Genomic DNA, 27,599 nt, shown 5'->3' with positions numbered 1-27,599 from the left:
TCTCTCTCTCTCTCTCTCTCTCTCCTACTCTCTCTCTCTCTCTCTCTCTCTCTCTCTCTCTCTCTCTCTCTCTCTCTCTCTCTCTCTCTCTCTCTCTCTCTCTTTCAGAGCCAGAGAGAGAACCTTTCTCATTCCCCAGGGTCAACATACAGACTTGGAGAGGAGCACACAAACTGACTCCAGTGCAGCCAGGGGGCAGAGGACACAGATGTGTTGGAAAACTGATCTGGATATAGTTAAAGCAGATAGAAGAGGAGACATATGGATCAGAGAGGACCGCAGAAACTGAACTGAGTGCTGGAGAGATTGAGGTGGATGAGCTTGTGGCAGCCCTTCCCTTTGGCCAGGTACTGTAAGCCTTTAACAGTGAATCTACCTTCCGACAGCTCCTGGACAGACAGACCGACAGACAGAGGGGGTTTAAGATCAATATGTGAACAGTGCTGGGCCACAACTGGCTGTGTGTTAGCTTCATATTCATACTGGATGTTCTGAAGGCATCTCTAAAGATCTATGATTTGTAACAAGTAATTTGACAAGTAATAATCCATAGTATTTATAAAGACAATGTGTTCTTTTATCACAGCTCTGCACCTGCAGCCTGTTATCAGCCTGATTCCACTAATTCAAGTCTTCTCACTTTCTTCGATTTGTGTAGGTGTGGGTTTTGGGGTTATGACAATATATGACAGATTATTTGACTTCTGGTAGGGTTTCCCCAGGTGAACGACCAACGTAGGATGGCAAGAAAGGGGTGAGCGTGTTGGTGGAGGGAGGGATGTGAGGTAGGCAGTCGTAAGTTGACTGTGGCATTTGATTGGGAGAAGCTTTTTAACCTGAGTTTAGACCTTGATAATCAGGAGGAATCCCATAAGAACAGCAGAGGAAGGATGGACAGAGAGAGAGAGGAGGAGAGGAGGGACTTACCAGAAAAAGAGGGACGTGTAGGTATGTGTTGACAGCAGCACTGACAGTCAGATGGTTAAAAGTCTTTGGAAATGAACTGAAATAAGACTATTTCTGCAGGTTCATTCAGCTCTGTGAAGCATGTATTCTCTATGAGCTCATAGGGTTTAACAGAAAACAGAGCCTATGGAATTGCTTTCAGGTGTAAAATGTTTTGGAATATAAACACTTATGGAGAGGGTACAAAGACACATGGTCAAGATCCCTGTTAATCGAAGGCTGTTCGGGTCAGTAGACAGCTCGTTATTTAACGTCTTCATTTTGACACAAAGACCTGAACGGCCGTCCATGCCTTTTGGGTTTGACAGACAAAGCCTGGTTTGGTTTTTCTCTCTCTCTGTTGCTCTCATTCATTGTTTCAGCATGCCACATTATCTCACTACATAACTGGGATAACAGTATTGGGCAATCATAACTGGGGTACGGTTGAAGTCGGAAATGTACATACACCTTAGGCAAATACATTTAAACTCAGTGTTTCACAATTCCTGACATTTAATCCTAGTAAAAAAGTCCCTGTCTTAGGTCAGTTAGGATCACCACTTTATTTTAAGAATGTGAAATGTCAGAATAATAGTAGAGAGAATCATTCATTTCAGCTTTTATTTCTTTCATCACATTCCCAGTGGGTCAGAAGTTTACATACACTCAATTAGTATTTGGTAGCATTGCCTTTAAAATTATTAACTTGGGTCAAACATTTTGGGTAGCCTTCCACAAGCTTCCCACAATAAGTTGGGTGAATTTTGGCTCAGTCCTCCTAACAGAGCTGGTGTAACTGAGTCAGGTTTGTAGGCCTCCTTGCTCGCACAGGCTTTTTCAGTTCTGCCCACAACCTTTCTATAGGATTGAGGTCAGGGCTTAGTGATGGCCACTCCAGTACCTTGACTTTGTTGTCGTTAAGCCATTTTGCCACAACTTTGGAAGTATGCTTGGGGTCATTGTCCATTTGGAAGACCCATTTGCGACCAAGCCTTAACTTCCTGACAGATGTCTTGAGATGTTGCTTCAATAGGTCGACATCATTTTCCCGGTCCTATCACATATCACACTCATATAGCATTATAAGACGAAATAAGCATGCATGTACTGTTCCTTGCAAAAGTCTTCACCCCCTTGGCATTTGTTAAATTTTGTTGCCTTACAACCTGGAATTGAAATAGGTTTTTGGAGGGTTGTGTATCATTTGATTTAGATACCATTAAAAAAACTGTAAACTTGAGCATGCATAACTATTCACACCCACCCCACCAAAGTCAATACTTTGTAGAGCTACCTTTTGCAGCAATTACAGCTGCAAGTCTCTTGGGATATGTCTCTATAAGCTTGGCACATCTAGCCACTTGGATTTTTGCCCATTCTTCAAGACAAAACCGCTCCAGCTCCTTTAAGTTGGATGAGTTCCTGCTGGTGTGCAGCAATCTTTAAGTCATACCACATATTCTCAATTGGATATAGGTCTGGGCTTTGACCAGGCCATTCCAAGGCATTTAAATGTTTGCCCTTAAACCACTCGAGTGTTGCTTTAGCAGTATGCTTAGGGTCATTGTCCTGCTGGAAGGTGAACCTCCGTCCCAGTCTTAAATCTCTGGAAGACTGAAACCGGTTTCCCTCAAGAATTTCCCTGTATTTAGCGCCATCCATCATTCCTTCAGTTCTGACAGGTTTCCCAGTCCCTGCCGATGAAAAACATCCCCACAGCATGGGGATGGTGTTCTCGGGGTGATGAGAAGTGTTGGGTTTGTGCCAGACATAGCATTTTCCTTGATGGCCCAAAAACTCTAGTACCTTCTTCCATATGTTTGGGGAGTCTCCCACATGCCTTCTGGTGAACACCAAACGTGTTTGCTTATTTCTTTCTTTAAAGCAATGTTTTTTTTCTGGCCACTTCCGTAAAGCCCAGCTTTGTGGAGTGTATGGCTTAAGTGGTCCTATGGACGTTTCAGCTCCTTCAGGGTTATCTTTGGTATTTTTGTTGCCTCTCTGATTAATGCCCTCCTTGCCTGGTCCGTGAGATTTGGTGGGCGGCCCTCTCTTGGCAGGTTTGTTGTGGTGCCATATTCTTTCAATGTTTTAATAATGGATGTAATGGTGCTCCGTTGGAGGCTCAATGTTTCAGATATTTTTTTACAACCCAACCCTGATCTGTACTTCTCCACAACTTTGTCCCTGACCTGTTTGGAGAGCTCCTTGGTCTTCATGGTACCGCTTGCTTGGTGGTGCCCCTTGCTTAGTGGGGTTGCAGACTCTGGGGCCTTTCAGAACAGGTGTATATATACTGAGATCATGTGACAGATCATGTGACACTTAGATTGCACACAGGTGGACTTTATTTAATGAATTATGTGACTTCTGAAGGTAATTGATTGCACCAGATCTTATTTAGGGGCTTCATAGTAAAGAGGGTGAATACATATGCACGCACCAATTTTCAGTTTAAAAAAAAAAGTTGAATCTTTTGAAACAAGTCATTTTTTTCATTTCACTTGACCAATTTGGACTATTTAGTGTTTTTCCATTAAATAAAATCCAAATAAAAATAAATTTAAATTACAGATTGTAATGCAACAAAATAGGAAAAACGGCATAGGGGTGAATACTTTTGCAAGGCACTGTAGTCGCTTATAACAAACAAGCCCTCAGAGTTCATTAGATGGTTCATAAAAAATCAAACAGGGCCACTTAACAAACAACAATATGCACAGTGCCTTTGGAAAGTATTCAGACCCCTGGACATTCTCCACATGTTGTTACGTTACTGCCTTATTCAAAAATGTATAAAATATTTTATTTTTTTCAGCAATCTACAGACAGTACCCTATAATGACAAAGTGAAAACAGGTTTTCAATTTCTTTTTAAAATGTATTAAAAATGAAAAACATAAATAACTTATTTACATAAGTATTCAGACCCTTTGCTATGGGACTCAAAATTGAGCTCTGTTACATCCTGTTTCCATTGATTATCCTTGAGATGTTTCTACAACATGATTAAATTCAGTTGATTGGACATGATTTAGAAAGGCACACACTTGTCTATATCAGGTCCCACAGTTAACAGAGTAAAACCAAGCCATGAGGTCGAAGGAATTGTCCGTAGAGCTCCGAGACAGGATTTTGTCAAGGCACAGATCTGGGGAAGGGTTCCAAAAAGTGTCTTCAGCATTGAAAGTCCCCAAGAACACAGTGGCCTCCATCATTCTTAAATGGGAGATGTTTGGAATCACCAAGACTTTTCCTAGAGCTGGCAGCCCGGCCAAACTAAGTAATCGGGGGAGCAGGGCCTTGATCAGGGAGGTAACCAAGAACCCAATGGTCACTCCAACAAAGCTCTAGAGCCTCTGTGGAGATGGGAGAACCTTCCAGAAGGACAACCATCTCTGCAGCACTCCACCAATCAGGCCTTTGATGTATAAAATGTGTCCCTATTTTTTTACAGTAATGACATGTTATTTAAAGAATGTAGTGTTATCGGTAACATTTACATTACATTTAAGTAATTTAGCAGACGCTCTTATCCAGAGCGACTTACAAATTGGTGCATTCACCTTATGACATCCAGTGGAACAGTCACTTTACAATAGTGCATCTAAATCTTAAAGGGGGGGGGTGAGAGGGATTACTTATCCTATATCCTAGGTATTCCTTAAAGAGGTGGGGTTTCAGGTGTCTCCGGAAGGTGGTGATTGACTCCGCTGTCCTGGTGTTGTGAGGGGGTTTGTTCCACCATTGGGGGGCCAGAGCAGCGAACAGTTTTGACTGGGCTGAGCGGGAGCTGTACTTCCTCAGTGGTAGGGAGGCGAGCAGGCCAGAGGTGGATGAACGCAGTGCCCTTGTTTGGGTGTAGGGCCTGATCAGAGCCTGGAGGTACTGAGGTGCCGTTCCCCTCACAGCTCCGTAGGCAAGCACCATGGTCTTGTAGCGGATGCGAGCTTCAACTGGAAGCCAGTGGAGAGAACGGAGGAGCGGGGTGACGTGAGAGAACTTGGGAAGGTTGAACACCAGACGGGCTGCGGCGTTCTGGATGAGTTGAAGGGGTTTAATGGCACAGGCAGGGAGCCCAGCCAACAGCGAGTTGCAGTAATCCAGACGGGAGATGACAAGTGCCTGGATTAGGACCTGGCCGCTTCCTGTGTGAGGCAGGGTCGTACTCTGCGGATGTTGTAGAGCATGAACCTACAGGAACGGGCCACCGCCTTGATGTTGGTTGAGAACGACAGGGTGTTGTCCAGGATCACGCCAAGGTTCTTAGCGCTCTGGGAGGAGGACACAATGGAGTTGTCAACCGTGATGGCGAGATCATGGAACGGGCAGTCCTTCCCGGGAGGAAGAGCAGCTCCGTCTTGCCGAGGTTCAGCTTGAGGTGGTGATCCGTCATCCACACTGATATGTCTGCCAGACATGCAGAGATGCGATTCGCCACCTGGTCATCAGAAGGGGGAAAGGAGAAGATTAATTGTGTGTCGTCTGCATAGCAATGATAGGAGAGACCATGTGAGGTTATGACAGAGCCAAGTGACTTGGTGTATAGCGAAAATAGGAGAGGGCCTAGAACAGAGCCCTGGGGACACCAGTGGTGAGAGCGCGTGGTGAGGAGACAGATTCTCGCCACGCCACCTGGTAGGAGCGACCTGTCAGGTAGGACGCAATCCAAGCGTGGGCCGCGCCAGAGATGCCCAACTCGGAGAGGGTGGAGAGGAGGATCTGATGGTTCACAGTATCGAAGGCAGCCGATAGATCTAGAAGGATGAGAGCAGAGGAGAGAGAGTTAGCTTTAGCAGTGCGGAGCACCTCCGTGATACAGAGGAGAGCAGTCTCAGTTGAATGACTAGTCTTGAAACCTGACTGATTTGGATCAAGAAGGTCATTCAGAGAGAGATAGCGGGAGAGCTGGCCAAGGACGGCACGTTCAAGAGTTTTGGAGAGAAAAGAAAGAAGGGATACTGGTCTGTAATTGTTGAAAGTAAAGATGAATGGTGACTGTAAATCACATTATACGACAAGCAGTTTCCCCCTCCACCCGAGTCCCCATGTGGTACTGATTTCACTGTAGCTTTACACCTAAACAGTATTGGGAAGTATACACCATATGGAATAAAGGGAAAAGGAATGATTCCCTGTAGTCCTCTTAATGTCATGTTGTAGATAATAGTAGTGGTGCTGTATAATCAAGCAATGTCTAATTTTAATAATCAGACTCCAACTGTCAGTCTGAGTGGTGATGAGCTTCAGAACAGTGGCATTCCATCAAGGCTAAGCACTTGGTTTACAAAGGTGTTTGTACCTGTGCAAAGTTTGCACCCATTATCAAAAGGGACTGAATGAAAAGCATAAACTAAAGATGTTCTTCCTGTTCTACCGTTAATTTCCCCCCTGGAAGATAAGATAAGAGGGTAGTTTGTACCCGTGACAGGATGTTGCCGTTACTCATGTTAATGTTGGAACAGTGGCAGGTTCCGCTCCTGTAGGTTTCTGCATTCACCTCTGAAAGAGGGGGATACAGAAAGAGAGAGAGGTGAGATGGAAAAGCAGCAGAAAGAACATAAGAATGTTTCCAGATGTGTGTGTGCTTTATTTGAAATAATATACTCAGGAGCAAATACATATAAACACACACCAACAAACAAATCCCTGACTGTGATGAATGTTTACAGGGAGGGACTGGTTTCTGCCATGACTTGTCTCATCAAGTTTTACAAAGCTGTTTTTATCTGGGTAATCTCGTCCACATTGACTTCATGGTTTCAGCTGAATTTACTGTCACGTGTAAGTAAAATAAGCAACTGCTAAATTCAGAAAGAATGACAAACAATATTCGAAATGTTGAAATTTAACCATTGTGTTGCTTTAATGCCATCTGTCAACTTTGTCTCTGTCCCAGTCACTCACACTGTCTGTTTTATCTCTGTCCCAGTCACTCACACTGTCTGTTTTATCTCTGTCCCAGTCACTCACACGGTCTGTTTTATCTCTGTCCCAGTCACTCACACTGTCTGTTTTATCTCTGTCCCAGTCACTCACACTGTCTGTTTTCTCTCTGTCCCAGTCACTCACACTGTCTGTTTTATCTCTGTCCCAGTCACTCACACTGTCTGTTTTATCTCCGTCCCAGTCACTCACACTGTCTGTTATATCTCTGTCCCAGTCACTCACACTGTCTGTTTTCTCTCCGTCCCAGTCACTCACACTGTCTGTTTTCTCTCTGTCCCAGTCACTCACACTGTCTGTTTTCTCTCTGTCCCAGTCACTCACACTGTCTGTTTTATCTCCGTCCCAGTCACTCACACTGTCTGTTATATCTCTGTCCCAGTCACTCACACTGTCTGTTTTCTCTCCGTCCCAGTCACTCACACTGTCTGTTTTCTCTCTGTCCCAGTCACTCACACTGTCTGTTTTCTCTCTGTCCCAGTCGCTCACACTGTCTGTTTTCTCTCTTTCCCATTCTCCCTCCCTCCCTCCCTCCCCCCTCTCTCTCTCTCTCTCTCTCTCTCTCTCTCTCTCTCTCTCTCTCTCTCTCTCTCTCTCTCTCTCTCTCTCTCTCTCTCTCTCTCTCTGCAGGAACAGCAGCTGAATCCCATTATATCAGGCACTGTCAACATGCAATCCTCCATTCCCATTTTCCAGTAAAACCTCCACTCCACCCACTGCTTCGCTCCAGCTATCCCAAGCGAGAGGCAGCCCCAGCTGGGCTGAGGATGCGTGTGACCTCCCCTCTCCTCCTGGCTCTCCTAGTACTCCTGCTGCTCCCACCACCCTCCCAGCTGAGAAAGGCAGGCCAGGGCAGGCGGCTCAAAGTAGGCAGACGCCTCCTCAGACGGGACAGGTATGGATGGATTCTAGGTGGTTTCATTTTATATCTTACTCGTTTAAACCACAATGTTTTATTGACTTTATTAGGTGTTATAAGTAAGTCTATTTAGCTGCAAATATTATCTACATTAATTATGCTAAAATGTATTGTTCTCATCATTAGGGTGAGAGGTCAGGGGCGCCAGGGCAGGTCAGGAGACTCCAGGCATCAGGTCCCTGAATGCTCAGAGTACAGCGACTCTGAAGACCTCTTCATGGACTGCCAAGGGCGAAAACTTTCCTCCATCCCCACTGCCTTATGTAATTATAATGCGCTGGATTCTAGCTTATTTACTTTATGATTTTACTGCCTATAAAGATCAAATAGGGACAGATTTAGCCTACTCTGGCCCAAATGTATTACTTGGGGCGATTCCGGTGTGAGTTATCTGGCCCAAATAATATATGCCATTTAGCAGACGCTTTTATCCAAAGCAACTTACAGAGATGTGTGCATACATTCTACGTATGGGTGGTCCCGGGGATCGAACCCACTACCCTGGCGTTACAAGCGCCATGCTCTACCAACTGAGCTACAGAAGGACCATATAAATGTAGTACATGGGGCTCGGGCCGAATGTGGCTACTCTCTGGCAGATGATTACACAGGCTACTTTATATAATTAACATTTCATTATTGATTTATTTTTCCAAATATTCTGTAATCAGAAAATAAAATTAACATTTAAATTAAATTATTTAAGTCCTGTTTAAGAAGGATTTTAGTATTTGGATACATTGTGCGAGGCAGTTGATAAGCATTAAAACCTTTGTGGATGGGGCCTCCCGAGTGGTGCAGCGGTCTAAGACACTGCATCGCAGTGCAAACCTCGTTGCTACTGATGCTGGTTTGATACCCATGCCGGCTGAGACCGGGAGACCCATGAGGCAACGCACAATTGGGTAAGGCCGGACGGGATGTCCTGCGGGCCAGGCACATGCACGCTTCCTCCGACATATGGGTGCGGCTGGCTTCCGGGTTCAGCTTGCATTGTGTCAAGAAGCGGTGCGGCATGGCGGGGTTGTTTCGGAGGACTCATGGCTCTCGACCATCGCCTCTCCCTAGGCCGTACGGGAGTTGCAGAGATAAGACAAGACAATTGGATAGGACGGAAAGGGGGTAAAGAATAAACTAATACAATTATTTAAAAAAATGTGTGGATGGGTGTAATTTGTATGTACAATAGTCATTTTTAAAATGACTAAATCGGGTAATTTTGAAAACATTTACTTCAAATTGTATTGGGCCACTTCTGAGGGGATTCTGGTAAATTGTCGACAAAGTCGGCTGAATTCCGGAACACTGAAACTGCCTGATGTACTTGGGCCGATTCTGAGCAGTCATTCAATTTGATTCCAGGCCGAGTCCGACACCCGATTCTGGGCCAATTCAATCAGTCCCAGTCCCCCGGGAATCAGTTCCTCATTGCTAACTGGGACAGACTTTACATAGGTTATTTATGCCGATCAATGTATTAGTAGGCTTATGGATGACATTTTTCAAGTTATTCATCCAACCCTGTTTTATTTATTCCATCTAAAAGGAAGGCAGCGAATTTGTACTTATTTATTTTATAAAATTTTCTGCCAATATGAACAAATGTATTTTTTGGCATCAGTGAACACCTTCCTAATATTGAGTCGTCGATAAAGTTTACTTCTGTTGCAACCTTCACTGTAACAAAATATAACACCTGTGCTTTGCTTGAAAAGTGTTATGGAAATTAAACATAATATCATGATCATTCTTATTGTCAGCCTGGTCACGGGCTCCAGACCACCTCCTGCTGGCCCGTAACCGTATCCGGGCCCTCCACGACGGGGCCTTCTCTGGCTTCGAGGGCCTGAGGAGCCTGGACCTGCAGCAGAACCGGATCTCAGTGTTGGAGGAGGGGGTGTTCCTGGGCCTGATACACCTCACCACCCTTCTGCTGCAGCACAACCGTCTGGGCACGCTCAGCGAGGAGGCTCTCATCCCCATGCCAGCCCTGCGCTACCTGCGTCTCCATGACAACCCCTGGAGCTGCCGCTGCACACTCGACAGCCTGGTTCGCACACTGCAGGTGCCCAGCAACCGTAACCTGGGGAACCATGCCAGGTGGGTGGGAATAGAATGTGACACAGGGCTCAACAGAGGTGTCCCAAATGACATCTGTGGGCATTGGTCTAAATAAGTGTACAATACTTTATATAATGGATAACAGAAATCTATGTTCTCATCTTCATGTTGCTATAGCACCTCCCTGTTTAAAACAAATGCTCTACTGAACACAATCTAGGTGTGCGGAGCCAGTTGGGCTGAGGGGCAGGAAGCTGAGACAGGTGGACCCAGAGCTGCTGTGTGTGGAACTGGAGCCTCCCAGCGACCCCCCAGACCCGCAGGGGGAGGACCAGAGGGACTCCACATACCCTCTGCAGCCCATCCCCATCAGGGGCAAGCCTGACGCCACCACCTCCTGCCATACCTACCTGTTCCCCACACCCCGACTGGACTGCAGAAGCAGAGGTGAGGTCACAAAATATCAGACCCAACTGGTTCAAATACTTGAGGTGCGCTTTATTTACACTGAACAATAATATAAACACAACATGCAACAATTTCAAAATACAGATATGCATGTGTTGGTCACAGATGCCTTAAAAAATGTAGGGGCGTGGGTCAGAATACCAGTCAGTATCTGGTGTTACCACCATTTGCCTCACGCAGCTTGACACATCTCAAGATGTTGCTTGTGGCCTGTCGAATGTTGTCCAATTCCAATTCAATGGCTGTGCGAAGTTGCTGGATATTGGCGGGAACTGGAACACGCTGTTGTCCTCAATGGGTGACATGTCTGGTGAGTATGCAGGCCATGGAAGAACTGGGACATTTTCAGCTTTTGTGTACAGATCCTTGTGACATGGGGCCATGCATTATCATGCTGAATCATGAGGTGATTGCGGCTGATGAATGGCACAACAATAGGCCTCTGGATCTTTTTTGTTCAGTGTAGCTTGCTTGACCAGCATGTAGGGTGGGTGGTATTTGCACTTTTGGAACTATTCCATTGGTTTCATTGTACCATTTTATCTATCTATGTGAAGGCGGACCTGTTTACAGGCTGGTTGCTTTTACGCTAGGAAGCGAAGCAGCAGGAGCATTAACAGTTGGCAGCTGTAGGTTGTGAATATCTAAATCAGCATGTTTTATCCAACCTTATGTTTGTGTTTCTCTGGAAATTCACTACAGATGTGGATTACCATAATTACATCAATTTACTTCGTCAGAGGGCAGGTTAGAATGAAAACAAGAGCATGTGTACATGTGAGTTTGTATGTAGAGATTGGTATTTGGTATTTTATTGGTATTTTATTTGGATCCCCATTAGCGGTTGCAAAAGCAGCAGCTACTCTTCCTGGGGTCCACACAAAACATGAAACATGACATAATGCAGAACATTAATAGACAACAGCTCAAGGACAGAACTACATAAATACATAAAAAATGAATAAATGATCATTACGAAAGGCACACGTAGCCGACATGTCAATACATATACACAAACTATCTAGGTCAAATTGGGGAGAGGCTTTGTGCCATGAGGTCGTTCTGTCCATGAACAAGGCAGGTCAATTTGTTCTTAACTGACTTGCCCAGTTAAATAAAGGTTAAATACATTTTTTTTTAAATATCTGTTTTTTTTAAGCCAGGTTTCCTGTTAACTTGAGCAATATGAGATGGAACAGAGTTCCATGCAATAATGGCTCTATATAATAGTGTACACTTTTAAAAATTTGTTCTGGATTTGGGGACTGTGAAAAGACCCCTGGTGGCATGTCTGGTGGGGTAAGTGTGTGTGTAAGAGCTGTGTGTAAGTTGACTATGCAGACAATTTGGGATTTTCAACACATTAATGTTTCTTATAAAAATAAGAAGTCCACTTGTCATTCCAATCTCCTTGCATTAGCGTAGCCTCTTCTGTAGCCTGTCAACTATGTGTCTGTCTATCCCTGTTCTCTCCTCTCTGCACAGACCATACAAACGCTCCACACCGCGTGGCCGCTGCCACCCTAATCTGGTGGTCCCAGCGCGCACGACCCACGTGGAGTTCCAGGTCTCCGGTAGCCTCTGGAACTGCCGATCTGCAGCCAACAAGGCAGAGTTCATCTCAGCCTATGCCTCCCTCCAGTCCCTCGACTTCTTGGCACTGACAGAAACATGGATCACCACAGATAACACTGCTACTCCTACTGCTCTCTCTTCGTCCGCCCACGTGTTCTCGCACACCCCGAGAGCTTCTGGTCAGCGGGGTGGTGGCATCGGGATCCTTATCTCTCCCAAGTGGTCATTCTCTCTTTCTCCCCTTACCCATCTGTCTATCGCCTCCTTTGAATTCATGCTGTCACAGTTACCAGCCCTTTCAAGCTTAACATCCTTATCATTTATCGCCCCCAGGTCCCCTCGGAGAGTTCATCAATGAGCTTGATGCCTTGATAAGCTCCTTTCCTGAGGACGGCTCACCTCTCACAGTTCTGGGCGACTTTAACCTCCCCACGTCTACCTTTGACTCATTCCTCTCTGCCTCCTTCTTTCCACTCCTCTCCTCTTTTGACCTCACCCTCTCACCTTCCCCCCCTACTCACAAGGCAGGCAATACGCTCGACCTCATCTTTACTAGATGCTGTTTTTCCACTAACCTCATTGCAACTCCCCTCCAAGTCTCCGACCACTACCTTGTATCCTTTTCCCTCTCGCTCTCATCCAACACTTCCCACACTGCCCCTATTCGGATGGTATCGTGCCGTCCCAACCTTCGCTCTCTCTCCCCCGCTACTCTCTCCTCTTCCATCCTATCATCTCTTCCCTCCGCTCAAACCTTCTCCAACCTATCTCCTGATTCTGCCTCCTCAACCCTCCTCTCCTCCCTTTCTGCATCCTTTGACTCTCTATGTCCCCTATCTTCCAGGCCGGCTCGGTCCTCCCCTCCCGCTCCGTGGCTTGACGACTCATTGCGAGCTCACAGAACAGGGCTCCGGGCAGCCGAGCGGAAATGGAGGAAAACTCGCCTCCCTGCGGACCTGGCATCCTTTCACTCCCTCCTCTCTACATTTTCCTCCTCTGTCTCTGCTGCTAAAGCCACTTTCTACCACTCTAAATTCCAAGCATCTGCCTCTAACCCTAGGAAGCTCTTTGCCACCTTCTCCTCCCTCCTGAATCCTCCTCCCCCTCCCCCTCCTCCCTCTCTGTAGATGACTTCGTCAACCATTTTGAAAAGAAGGTCGACGACATCCGATCCTCGTTTGCTAAGTCAAACGACACCGCTGGTTCTGCTCACACTGCCCTACCCTGTGCTCTGACCTCTTTCTCCCCTCTCTCTCCAGATGAAATCTCGCGTCTTGTGACGGCCGGCCGCCCAACAACCTGCCCGCTCGACCCTATCCCCTCCTCTCTTCTCCAGACCATTTCCGGAGACCTTCTCCCTTACCTCACCTCGCTCATCAACTTATCCCTGACCGCTGGCTACGTCCCTTCCGTCTTCAAGAGAGCGAGAGTTGCACCCCTTCTGAAAAAACCTACACTCGATCCCTCCGATGTCAACAACTACAGACCAGTATCCCTTCTTTCTTTTCTCTCCAAAACTCTTGAACGTGCCGTCCTTGGTCAGCTCTCCCGCTATCTCTCTCAGAATGACCTTCTTGATCCAAATCAGTCAGGTTTCAAGACTAGTCATTCAACTGAGACTGCTCTTCTCTGTATCACGGAGGCGCTCCGCACCGCTAAAGCTAACTCTCTCTCCTCTGCTCTCATCCTTCTAGACCTATCGGCTGCCTTCGATACTGTGAACCATCAGATCCTCCTCTCCACCCTCTCCGAGTTGGGCATCTCTGGCGCGGCCCACGCTTGGATTGCGTCCTACCTGACAGGTCGTTCCTACCAGGTGGCGTGGCGAGAATCTGTCTCCTCACCACGCCCTCTCACCACTGGTGTCCCCCAGGGCTCTGTTCTAGGCCCTCTCCTATTCTCGCTATACACCAAGTCACTTGGCTCTGTCATAACCTCACATGGTCTCTCCTATCATTGCTATGCAGACGACACACAATTAATCTTCTCCTTTCCCCCTTCTGATGACCAGGTGGCGAATCGCATCTCTGCATGTCTGGCAGACATATCAGTGTGGATGACGGATCACCACCTCAAGCTGAACCTCGGCAAGACGGAGCTGCTCTTCCTCCCGGGGAAGGACTGCCCGTTCCATGATCTCGCCATCACGGTTGACAACTCCATTGTGTCCTCCTCCCAGAGCGCTAAGAACCTAGGCGTGATCCTGGACAACACCCTGTCGTTCTCAACTAACATCAAGGCGGTGGCCCGTTCCTGTAGGTTCATGCTCTACAACATCCGCAGAGTACGACCCTGCCTCACACAGGAAGCGGCGCAGGTCCTAATCCAGGCACTTGTCATCTCCCGTCTGGATTACTGCAACTCGCTGTTGGCTGGGCTCCCTGCCTGTGCCATTAAACCCCTACAACTCATCCAGAACGCCGCAGCCCGTCTAGTGTTCAACCTTCCCAAGTTCTCTCACATCACCCCGCTCCTCCGCTCTCTCCACTGGCTTCCAGTTGAAGCTCGCATCCGCTACAAGACCATGGTGCTTGCCTACGGAGCTGTGAGGGGAACGGCACCTCAGTACCTCCAGGCTCTGATCAGGCCCTACACCCAAATAAGGGCACTGCGTTCATCCACCTCTGGCCTGCTCGCCTCCCTACCACTGAGGAAGTACAGTTCTCGCTCAGCCCAGTCAAAACTGTTCGCTGCTCTGGCTCCCCAATGGTGGAACAAACTCCCTCACGACGCCAGGACAGCGGAGTCAATCACCACCTTCCGGAGACACCTGAAACCCCACCTCTTTAAGGAATACCTAGGATAGGATAAAGTAATCCTTCTCACCCCCCACCCCCCTTAAAATATTTAGATGCACTATTGTAAAGTGGCTGTTCCACTGGATGTCATAAGGTGAATGCACCAATTTGTAAGTCGCTCTGGATAAGAGCGTCTGCTAAATGACTTAAATGTAATGTAAATGTGATGCAGTCAGTCTCTTAGCCAAGAGAGACTGGCAGCATAGTATTTATATCAGCTCTCTGATTACAATGAAGAGAAAGACGTAGCGCTCTGTTCTTAGCCAGCTGCAGCTTAACTAGGTCTTTCTTTGCAGCACTTGACCATACGACTAGACAATAACCAAGATAAGATAAAACTAGAACCTGCAGGACTTGCTTTGTGGAGTGTGGTGTCTGCTTTATTACAGACAGACCTCTCTCTATCTTTTCAACCATTGAATCTATACGTTCTAACAATGAAAGTTTACAATCCAAGGTAACGTCAACTCTTTGTTAACGCTTTCTGTGACTTTATTAGCTGTGTTTGCTGATGCGAATATGTTTAAATCATTAGCATATATGGACACACATGCTTTGTTTAATGCCATTGGCAGGTCATTGGTAAAAATAGAAAAGAGTAGAGGGCCTAGAGAGCTGCCCTGCGGTACACCACACTTTACATGTTTGACAATAGAGAAGCTTCCATTTAAGAAAACCCTTTGAGATCTATTAGATAGATAGCTCCGAATGGCAGAGGTTGATTAAGCAATAAGGCCCAAGGAGGTGCGGTATATGGACAATATACATTACCACGACTAAGAGCTGTTCTTGGGCACGACGCAACACGGTATATTGGCCATATATCACAAATCCCCAATGTGCCTTATTGCTATTATAAACTGGTTACCAACGTAATTGGAGATGTAAAAATAACTGTTTTGTCGTACCCTTTGTCAGCCAATCAGCATTCAGGGCTCAAACCACCCAGTTTATAAAAAGCCATAACACATACGTTTTTTCAACAACAGGTTATGGTCAATAATATCAAATGCTTGACTGAAATCTAACACTACAGCTCCCACAATCTTCTTATTATCAATTTCTTTCAACCAGTCATCAGTCATTTGTGTCAGTTCAGTACATGTTTAGTGCCCTTCTCTATAAGCATGCTGAAAGTCTGTTGTTAATTTGTTTACAGATGAAATCTCGCGTCTTGTGACGGCCGGCCGCCCAACAACCTGCCCGCTTGACCCTATCCCCTCCCCTCTTCTCCAGACCATTTCCGGAGACCTTCTCCCTTACCTCACCTCGCTCATCAACTCATCACTGACCGCTGGCTACGTCCCTTCCGTCTTCAAGAGAGCGAGAGTTGCACCCCTTCTGAAAAAACCTACACTCGATCCCTCCGATGTCAACAATTACAGACCAGTATCCCTTCTTTCTTTTCTCTCCAAAACTCTTGAACGTGCCGTCCTTGGCCAGCTCTCCCGCTATCTCTCTCTGAATGACCTTCTTGATCCAAATCAGTCAGGTTTCAAGACTAGTCATTCAACTGAGACTGCTCTCCTCTGTATCACGGAGGCGCTCCGCACTGCTAAAGCTAACTCTCTCTCCTCTGCTCTCATCCTTCTAGATCTATCGGCTGCCTTCGACACTGTGAACCATCAGATCCTCCTCTCCACCCTCTCCGAGTTGGGCATCTCCGGCGCGGCCCACGCTTGGATTGCGTCCTACCTGACAGGTCGCTCCTACCAGGTGGCGTGGTGAGAATCTGTCTCCTCACCACGCGCTCTCACCACTGGTGTCCCCCAGGGCTCTGTTCTAGGCCCTCTCCTATTCTCGCTATACACCAAGTCACTTGGCTCTGTCATAACCTCACATGGTCTCTCCTATCATTGCTATGCAGACGACACACAATTAATCTTCTCCTTTCCCCCTTCTGATGACCAGGTGGCGAATCGCATGTCTGGCAGACATATCAGTGTGGATGACGGATCACCACCTCAAGCTGAACCTCGGCAAGACGGAGCTGCTCTTCCTCCCGGGGAAGGACTGCCCGTTCCATGATCTCGCCATCACGGTTAACAACTCCATTGTGTCCTCCTCCCAGAGCGCTAAGAACCTTGGCGTGATCCTGGACAACACCCTGTCGTTCTCAACCAACATCAAGGCGGTGGCCCATTCCTGTAGGTTCATGCTCTACAACATCCGCAGAGTACGACCCTGCCTCACACAGGAAGCGGCCAGGTCCTAATCCAGGCACTTGTCATCTCCCGTCTGGATTACTGCAACTCGCTGTTGGCTGGGCTCCCTGCCTGTGCCATTAAACCCCTTCAACTCATCCAGAACGCCGCAGCCCGTCTGGTGTTCTACCTTCCCAAGTTCTCTCACGTCACCCCGCTCCTCCGTTCTCTCCACTGGCTTCCAGTTGAAGCTCGCATCCGCTACAAGACCATGGTGCTTGCCTACGGAGCTGTGAGGGGAACGGCACCTCAGTACCTCCAGGCTCTGATCAGGCCCTACACCCAAACAAGGGCACTGTGTTCATCCACCTCTGGCCTGCTCGCCTCCCTACTACTGAGGAAGTACAGCTCCCGCTCAGCCCAGTCAAAACTGTTCGCTGCTCTGGCCCCCCAATGGTGGAACAAACCCCCTCACGACGCCAGGACAGCGGAGTCAATCACCACCTTCCGGAGACACCTAAAACCCCACCTCTTTAAGGAATACCTAGGATAGGATAAGTATCCCCCCCCATTAATATTTAGATGCACTATTGTAAAGTGACTGTTCCACTGGATGTCATAAGGTGAATGCACCAATTTGTATGTCGCTCTGGATAAGAGCGTCTGCTAAATGACTTAAATGTAAATGTAATGTAAATGTAAATAGCATTGTATTTGGTCAAACAACATTTTTTTTGAACAGTTTGCTAAGAGCTGGCAGCAAGCTTATAGGTCTGCTGTTAGAACCAGTAAAGGCCGCTTCACCAGTCTTTAGTAGCGGAATGACTTTGGTTTCCCTCCAGGTCTGAGGACAAAGACTTTCCTCTAGGCTCAGTTTAAAGATATAACACATAGGAGTGGCTATAGAGTCAGCTACCATCCTCAGTAACTTTCCATCTAAGTTGTCAATGACATGTTTGTCATTATTGATCGATAACAATCATTGTCCCACCTCTCCCACACTAACTTTACAAAATTCAAACTTGCAATGCTTTTCTTTCATGAATATGATGGCTCACTGTTCATTATTGACATTTCCTGCCTAAGTTTGCCCACTTTTCCAATGAAGTAATCATTAAAATAATTGGCAACATCAAATGGTTTTGTGATAAATAAGCCATCTGATTAGGTGAAAGATTGAGTTGAATTTGTGTTTCTGCCCATAATTTCATTTAAAATACTCCAAAGTTTTTTTTCATCTTTCTTTATATTATTGATCTTGGCTTCATAATATAGTTTATTCTTCTTTTTGTTGAGTTTAGTCACAAAATTTCTCGATTTGCAGTAAGTCAGTCAGATGAGCAGCCAGACTTATTAGCCACTCCCTTTTCCCCATCTCTTTCAACCATACAGTTTTTCAATTCCTCATCAATCCATTGAGCCTTAACAGTCCTAACAGTCAGTTTCTTAACAGGTGCATGTTTATCAATAATTGGAAGAAGCAATTTCATAAATTCATCAACTGCAGTGTCTGGATGCTCCTCATTAATCACATCAGACAAACATAAGAGTCACAGCAAAATATTTTGTATGATCTCTTATACACTATTTTAGGGCCAGCTTTTAGAACTTTGGCTTTCCTGAATATAGCCACTAGAATGTGATCACTGCATCCAATGGGTACGGATACAGCTTTAGAACAAAGTTCTGCAGTATTAGAAAAAATGCTATTGACACATGTGGATGATCTTGTTCCTGCAGTGTTTGTAAACTCCCTGGTAGGTTGATTAATAACCTGAACCAGATTACAGGCGCTGGTTACTGTGAGAAGCTTCCTCTTGAGCAGACAGCTTGATGAAAACCAGTCAATATTCAGGTCCCCAAGAAAGACCTCTCTGTTTACATTACATACACTAACTATCAAGCATTTCACATATATTATTTAGATAATGACTATTTATTTAGATACTGACAGATGTGCCAAGTGAACCTGTAACCACAACACTTCAGTAACACTTGACATAAGTTATTCTCTAAGCATTACAGGGATATGGCTCTGAATAGATACATCAACTCCTCCCCCATAATAATTTCTGTCTCTTCTACAGATGTTATATCCTTATATTGCTACTGCTGTGTCATCAAATGAAATATTTAAGTGAGTCTCAGAAATGGCTAATATATGAATGTTATCTGATGTTAGCAAGATATTGATTTCATGAACCTTATTTCTAAGGCTACATATATTCATATGGATTATGTTCAGCCTTTTCCTGGGTAGCTTATCAGAGAGAGACATAATATGGAAAAGAGCAAACAAAGCAAGAAAAAAATAGACATTCAGCAGTCTATTAATCAGTTGTATGTGTGTGTGTGTGTGTGTGTGTGTGTGTGTGTGTGTGTGTGTGTGTGTGTGTGTGTGTGTGTGTGTGTGTGTGTGTGTGTGTGTGTGTGTGTGTGTGTGTGTGTGTGTGTGTGTGTGTGTGTGTGTGTGTGTGTGTGTGTGTGTGTGTGTGCGTGCGCTGCGGGGTTGAAGCTACAAACCCATATGCTTGGCTCCCTCATCCCTTCCAGACTTCTGAGAGGGAGGGTGGACAATGAGCCTGTCATAGTGGATATAAGCAATGTCCCCACACGGTCTGGCAGCTTTCATGGCTGAGATAAGTTCTTTCCTCTTCTGGCACACAGCTTCAGGATGGTCCTGGTTGGCTCTTTACAGAACAACTATCTTGTCCTTGAACCTCAGGAACTTGACCACTATCGGCCTGGGCATGTCACCTGTGCCGGTGGTGGGTTTTCCAGTCCTGTGGGAACGCTCCTCCTCAATCTTCCTGTGGTCCATCTTCAATTTCTCAGTGATCATTTCCCTCACTTTGTCCTCAGACTCCGTCCAGGTCTCATATGGAGATTCTGCAATTCCGTCCACGAGCATGTTATTCCGCCTTGATTGTCCCTCAAGTCTGATTTATCCGTCATTGTTATCATGGATTCACAGACAGAACTGATGTCCTCTCTCAATGACTTACAGATTGCTGTCGTCTTGCCGTTCTCCTGTTTCACCTCATCGAGCTGACCCTGGGAGAACTGCAAGCCTGGATCTCAATCCAAGATGGCGTAGCAGTTGGACGTGTGTCTTTGTCTTGTCCAGTGTATATATATTTTTCTTCATGTATATTTTGTAGATGTTTCAATCTAATTTTCCATCTACGGACTGAATATACTCTCCTGCAAACCGCCTCACCCAATGTGGTATGGATCTGCTATTTTTATAGTTTAGAACCGGAACCCACTTCAGGAGCTAGCCAGCTAACTAGCTAGTAGTCAGTTAGCCACTGCTAGCGGTCCTCACAATTAACTCGGACATCAGCCAGTCTCAACCCAGTCAATTCCTGCCAGTCTGCACAGCGCGATATCAGCCCAGAGCATATCGGACTGCTTTTTCTCTACCACATCTCCGGATTCCTACCTCAAACTCTGAACCTTTACACCAGATCATTGCAGCTAGCTAGCTGCTATCCGAGTGGCTACTCCTGGCTAATGTCTCTGTCCCGAAGCAAGCACCAGTTAGACTGGAGCTAGCCTTGAGCTAGGCCCATCTCCCGGCTAGCCAAAGAGGTCCACCAGCCATTTCTTGGGCTACAATACCTCTTTTGCCAATTGGCCTGGACCCTTTACTGCTGACAGAGCTCCGCCGATCCATCACGACTAGTCTGCCGACGTAACCGTCCGAGGTGGTCTCAACAGGCTCTTCCGGCCTGCTAGCTGTCTGAATCACTGTGTCTCCAGCTCGCCTAGCATAGCAGCAACTACGGAATTGGCTCCCTGACTCGTCTAGTGCTACTCATTGGACCCTATGATCACTCGGCTACACATGCCTCTCCCTAATGTCAGTATGCCTTGTCCATTGCTGTTTTGGTTAGTGATTATTGTCTTATTTCACTGTAGAGCGCTTAGCCCTGCCCAATATTCCTTAAATAGCCCTTTTGTACCATCCACTCACTTGGCTTAACTGGTGCCTCTAGAGACAAAACCTCTCTCATCGTCACTTAATGCCTAGGTTTACCTCCACTGTACTCACATCCTACCATACCTTTGTCTGTACATTATGCCTTGAATCTATTCTTCCGCGCCCAGAAATCTGCTCCTTTTACTCTCTGTTCTGAATGCACTAGACGACCAGTTCTTATAGCCTTTAGCCATACCTTTATCCCACTCCTCCTCTGTTCCTCTGGTGATGTAGAGGTTAAGCCAGGCCCTGCAGCCACCAGCACCACTCCCATTCCCCAGGCACTCTCATTTGTTGACTTCTGTAACCGTAAAAGCCTTGGTTTCATGTATTATTCACTGCTTTAGCACACTCTGCCAACCCTGATGTCCTAGCCGTATCTGAATCATGGCTTAGGAAGGCAACCAAAATTCCTGAAATTTCCATCGCTAACTATAACATCTTCCAACAAGATAGTATAATGGCACAAGGTGAGACACAGATGTAGAAATAGGAGGCAGATGATTAGTCCAAGATGTTTATTAACAATCCAAAAGGGGTAGGCAACAGAATGGTCGTGGACAGGCAAAAGGTCAAAACCAGTTCAGAGTTCAAGAGGTACAGAATGGCAGGCAGGCTCGATGTCAGGGCAGGCGGAATGGTCAGGCAGGTGGGTATGGAGTCCAGAAAACCAGGCCGAGGTCAAAACTGGGAAGACTAGTAAAGAGAGTAGAACAGCAGGCGCAAGGGGAAAAGACGCTGGTTGACTTGAACATACAAGACAAACTGACACAGAGAGATAGGAAACACAGGGATAAATTCACCAGGGAAAATAAGCGACACCTGGAGGGGGTAGAGACAATCACAAGGACATGTTAAACAGATCAGGGCGTGACAGATAATACCGCCTAAGGGGGCGGAGTTGCAATCTAGTACAGACATAGAATTCTGCAGGCTGTCATACTATCCAGGTCTGTTCCCAAACAATTCAAGCGTCTACTTTTAAAAATCCACCTTTCTAGAAACAAGTCTCTCACTGTTGCTGCTTGTTATAGACACACTTCAGCCCCCAGCTGTGCCCTGGACACCATACGTGAATTGATTGCCCCCCCCCATCTATCTTCAGAGTTCGTACTGTTAGGTGACCTAAACTGGGATATGCTTAACACCCCGGCTGTCCTACAATCTAAACTAGACGCCCTCAATCTCACAAAGACAGTACTGTGCAGCTGTCTTCATCGACCCGGGCAATGCTTTCGACTCTGTCAATCACCACATTCTTATCGGAAGACTCAATAGCCTTGGTTTCTCAAAATTACTGCCTCGCCTGGTTCACTAACTACTTATCAGACAGAGTTCAGTGTGTCAAATCGGAAGGCCTGTTGTCCGGACCTCTGGGAGTCTATGGGGGTGCCACAGGGTTCAATTCTCGGACCAACTCTTTTCTCTGTACATATCAATGTCACTCTTGCTGCTGGTGATTGTCTGATCCACCTCTACACAAACGACACCATTCTGTATACATCTGGCCCTTCTTTGGACACTGTGTTAACAAACCTCCAAACGAGCTTCAATGCCATACAACACTCCTTCCGTGGCCTCCAACTGCTTTTAAATGCTAGTGAAACTAAATGCATGCTCTTCAACCGATTGTTGCCCACATCCGCCGGCCTGACTAGCATCAGTACTCTGGACGATTCTGACTTAGAATATGTGGACAACTACAAATACCTAGGTATCTGGTTAAACTGTAAACTCTTCTTCCAGACTCACATTAAGCATCTCCAATCCAGAATTAAATCTAGAACCGGCTTCCTATTTTGCAACAAAGCCTCCTTCACTCATCCTGCCAAACATACCCTCGTAAAGCTGTCTATCCTACCGATACTTGACTTCGGTGGTCATTTACAAAATAGCCTCCAACACTCTACTCAACAAACTGGACGTAGCCTATCACAGTGCCATCCGTTTTGTTACCAAAGTCCCATATACTACCTGTAGCACGCGCTCCAGCTGGTATATTTCACTGGTCATCCCCAAGCCAACACTTCCTTTGGCCACCTTTCCTTCCAGTTCTCTGCTGCCAATGACTGGAACAAATTGCAAAAATCAGTGAAGTTGGAGTCTTATATCGCACTCTCTAACTTTAAGCATCAGCTGTCAGAGCAGCTTACCGATCCCTGTACACAGCCAATCTGTAAATAGCACACCCAACGACCTCATCCCCATGTTGTTATTTATCCTCTTGCTCTTTTGCACCCCAGTATCTATCACCCCAGTGTTAATGCTAAATTATTATTTCACCTCTATGTCCTATTTATTGCCTTACCTCCCTACTCTTCTACATTTGCACACACTGTACATATAGTTTTCTAATGTGTTATTGACTGTACGTTTGTTTATGTGTAACTCTGTGATGTTGTTTTTGTCGCACTGCTTTGCTTTATCTTGGCCAGGTCGCAGTTGTAAATGAGAACTTGTTCTCAACTGGCCTACCTGGTTAAATAAAGGTGAATTAAAATTAAATTAAAATAAAAGCTGTTCTTTAGGTCCTGGGCCTCTCTGGTCAGGTCGCAATTATTTTATTAGTTGAATCCACCAGTATTTGGACAAAACACATGAAGCCATTTTCTTGGTGTTATGACAACTGCTTATAGAACTCTTTTTGATCGTTTAAAATATCCTTCACCTGTGATAGAGAGACACCACTGTCCTCAACAGTACTCCTATTGGCTTTGGTCTTTGTCATGGTAGCTAGCAATGTAGGTTATGTTGTTACTCATCGCAGTTCCAGACAGGGCAGGTCACAGGAAAGACTGAAAACAACAAACAGCAGGGATCTAGACAGCCACAAACCCGGGACAATCCACGGTCCCAGCCACAATGGCTAACCGCGTCACGGGCTGCGTTCAAGCCCTCAAGAACCCCGCTAGCTTGATAGGCAGTTAGCTAGCAGCTAGGCTAGCTGTTTTGTCAAATAGCTCCTCAGACCCGGCCTTGGTCGGCAGGATCAATGGACAGAGAGTAGCAGTCCCAGCAACTGATGCCAACTGCTTTGCTGGATCCAAACTAAAATGTTAGCAAGCTACTAATAAACTTTCCAATACACTTTCCAAAACAACAAACCGAGCTCTCCCTCATTCAACAGGAAGTGACGAAAAGAGCTATGTCTTGACGTGGGTTCATGGTTAGACACTATGGCCATGCCTGGTACATGTGTATCTGCATGTGTATGTTTAGTACTTAGAACCCGTGCTACGAACACAACAGGAAATATGAAAGAAATCACTCCATGTTGTATGTCAGAGAACACGTATCTTTGTGAAACTCTTACTAGACCATGTCACACCACAGGAATGACAAACCCCCATTCCTCTGAGGATTCATACAATTAGAGACAGAGCTGGAGAGGGGGAGATCACGGCTGGCAGGGGTCCTATTTTTCAGTCTCTATCACTCTCTTCGACTTAATCCCACGGTTTTATATACAGTCGTGGCCAAAAGTTTTGACAATGACAGAAATATTAATTTTCAGTCTGCTGCCTCAGTGTCTTTAGATATTTTTGTCAGATGTTACTATGGAATACTGAAGTATATTTTCCTCTCTCTCTTTATAAGGGATCAGCGATCTATATGCCAAATCAGATTCAAATCAAATCAAATTTTATTGGTCACATACACGTGTAGCAGATGTTTTTGCGGGTGTAGCGAAATACTTGTTTATAGCTCCAGCAGTGCACTAATATCTAACAAGCAATATCTAACAAACTACAATCCCTCTGAAACAATAACGTCTTAATCTTATTTGGGAATAAAGTAAACCACTATAAATCCAGGACTGAGCCATTGTCAGGGCACCAGGGGATGCTTTGCACAGGGCAATCAGATGAGTTTCAAACTGTCCCCCTACCAGTTTTCCATCTGTCCCAAACATTGGAATAAAACAAGCCTATATTTGGGGTTCTGATGGGGTTCGACAGTTAAACTAAGCTCATGAGGCATTTGGAAGTTATATTCTTCAAGAATCAATGGATACATACAATTAATTCACAAGTCCAAAAAATGTATGTAGCAATTGCAGATTGCCCCTTGCCGATCTGTTAGAGGGGAAACTTTGGAAAAACAATTGCGACAGAGAATGACTATCACCCATAAACTCTCTCTGTTATCTCCCCTATTCTCCTCTCGGTCTCTAGATCTGGTGGAGGTTCCTGCAGACATCCCAGGGGACATGGTTCACATGGACCTGTCCCAAAATTCCCTCCGGCACCTGAAGGCCAGAGACTTTGTGGAGGCCAGAAGCCTAAGGTCACTCAATCTCAGCGACAACAACTTGGAGGACATGGACACAGGTGTGTGTGTAAGTGAGAGAGAGAGATAGAAAGGGGCAGAGAAACAGAAAGCCTAATTATAATATCAACCTGTTATGAGTGGGAGTCAGACAGGTAGAATATTCCTTAACCAGATAATGGATAAATGAAAACCATATGTTTACTATTCACTGATATCCAGAAGAAACCTATAAACACAGTTGTGTATCCCATCAGCAGATGAATAACACATGGGAGGTTTGAAGCATTTGCATTGCCAGAGAACTAATTATGTTTAAATCCACAGGACAGTTTTGGAAGTACTTAAAGGAAGAAAGTATTATATTGAACTAAAATATAAATCGTAACATACAACAATGAAGATTTTACTGAGTTACAGTTCAAATAAGGAAATCAGTCAATTGAAATAAATTCATTTGGCCCTAATTTATACATTTCACATGACTGGGAATACAGATGGGCATCGGTTGGTCACAGATACCTTAAAATATATAGGCCTCATGATCTCGTCACGGTATTTCTGTGCAAATTGCCATCGATAAAATGCAATTTGGTTCATTGTCCGTAGCACATGCTGGCCCATACCATAAACCACCACCACCACCATGGGGCACTCGGTTCACAACGTTGACATCAGCAATCCGCTCGCGAACACACAACCGCAGACCACGTGTGGCTTTGAGGCCAGTTTGACATACTGCCAAATTCTCTAAAACGAATGAACATTCAATTCTCTGGCAACAGCTCTGGTGGACATTCCTTCTGTCAGCATGCCAATTGCACTCTCCCTCAAATCTGTAGCATTGGGAGAAATATCTGTAGTATTGGGTGATGTGACAAAACTGTACATTTTAGAGTGGCCTTTTATTGTCCTAAGCACAAGGTGCTCCTGTGTAATGATCATGCTGTTTAATCAGCTTCTTGATATGCCACACCTGTCAGGTGGGTGGATTATCTTGGCAAAGGAGAAATGCCAACTAACAGGGATGTAAACACATTTGTGCAGAAAATTAGAGAAATAAGCTTTTTGTGTGTATGGAATATTTCTGGGATCTTTTTATTTCAGCTCATGAAACATCAGACCAACACTTTACAGGTTGCGTTTATATTTTTCTTAAGTGTAGTTTGACCTTGATAATCACACTTCTCTGCTTCTCAGCCTCCCTGTCTGGCCTTCTACACCTCCATGAGTTGGACCTTTCCAACAACAACCTGCACTTCTTCCACTATGGTGTTCTAGAAGACCTCTATTTCCTGTCCCTACTAAGGTTGGGGGGAAACCCCTGGGTCTGTGACTACAGGTGGGTAGAACTACTTTTAGGTAACTCCTAATTACAGGTACAATGCATTTGACCGTGAATCATTCAATGTTTCAAATGGGCCTGTCCCTCATGAATAAACCATGAAATAAATAGATCAATTAATATTCCAGCATCCACTACCTGGTGTACTGGCTACGTCTGCACCCAGGGGTGACCCACTCTGGCCTGCTGTGCCACTCCCCTCCTGAGCTCAGAGGAAAGAGTGTGGAGGACTATGTTCACTCCTACAACAGAGCTTGCAGCCAGACAGAGCACAGTCAGACGGAATACGGCCAGACAGATCCAGAATTGTGGGTCACATCTATGGAGCTGCAGGAGGAGATGGAACCGGCACATCTGAGAGGACCGCAGAAATACCACGTCACCAGGTTGAATTAACAAACGACCCCAGGATGGAATGACTGACATATTGAACACCTTTAAATACGTTGTCTTTTTATAGAGCATTCAAATTCATTCTGTATCAGATGGTAAACTTGAACTTTGTTCAATATTGTTGTTCCTGCTTTGTCCCAAAAAATAAGAAATAACAATCCAAGTAGATATATTGGATTGAGCATATGTGAGAATCCAGAATATAAATGTGGTGTATAGACCGTATATCATTTGGGAAAGAAAATGGTATGTACAGTATTAGGTATATTAGGATGAGCTATATCTAGAATACAATATATACATACACAGTGAGTAAACAGTATATAAAACAGAATATGAGGTGACCAGCATTCAATACATATTTTTGGGGCGGCAGGTGGCCTAGTGGTTAGAGCTTTGGGCCAGTAACCCGAAAGGTTGCTGGATCGAATTGACAAGGTAAAATTCTGTCCTTCTGCCCCTGAACAAGGCAGTTAACCCACTGTTCCTCGGTAGGCCGTCATTGTAAATAAGAATTTGTTCTTAACCGACTTGCCTAGTTAAATAAAAATGGCTCTACATAAATGGGGCATTAGTCTGTAGGCCTTGATTTACTGCAAGTCTACTTTTCACCCATACCGTTTATGCCATTTGCACTCCCATTGTGAGCCAATCTGAATCCATTTCATTTTGAGAGCACACAGCAGAACAATCTCTCTGCCCCCATGCCTCTTGCTATTTCCCACAATTATATTAAGATTTTGCCTTT

At 45.5% G+C, this 27,599-nt stretch overlaps 1 protein-coding gene across 1 annotated transcript; it reads left to right on the top strand.

Moving 5' to 3' along the window:
* Positions 1 to 130: 130 nt before the first annotated feature.
* Positions 131 to 27,599, top strand: LOC124001894 (leucine-rich repeat-containing protein 17-like). The gene is made up of 8 exons (XM_046309050.1): positions 131 to 347; positions 7,525 to 7,789; positions 7,940 to 8,076; positions 9,574 to 9,913; positions 10,095 to 10,321; positions 25,020 to 25,175; positions 26,314 to 26,455; positions 26,587 to 27,599. The coding sequence occupies exons 2-8, from the start codon at positions 7,662 to 7,664 to the stop codon at positions 26,852 to 26,854; spliced, it is 1,398 nt and encodes a 465-aa protein (XP_046165006.1). The 5' UTR covers positions 131 to 347; positions 7,525 to 7,661; the 3' UTR covers positions 26,855 to 27,599.

Source organism: Oncorhynchus gorbuscha, linkage group LG02 (assembly GCF_021184085.1).
Source record: "Oncorhynchus gorbuscha isolate QuinsamMale2020 ecotype Even-year linkage group LG02, OgorEven_v1.0, whole genome shotgun sequence".
Classification (NCBI taxonomy): Eukaryota; Metazoa; Chordata; class Actinopteri; order Salmoniformes; family Salmonidae; genus Oncorhynchus; species Oncorhynchus gorbuscha.
The sequence above is the reverse complement of the archived record's forward strand: the minus strand, read 5'-3'. Positions and strand labels throughout refer to the sequence as shown.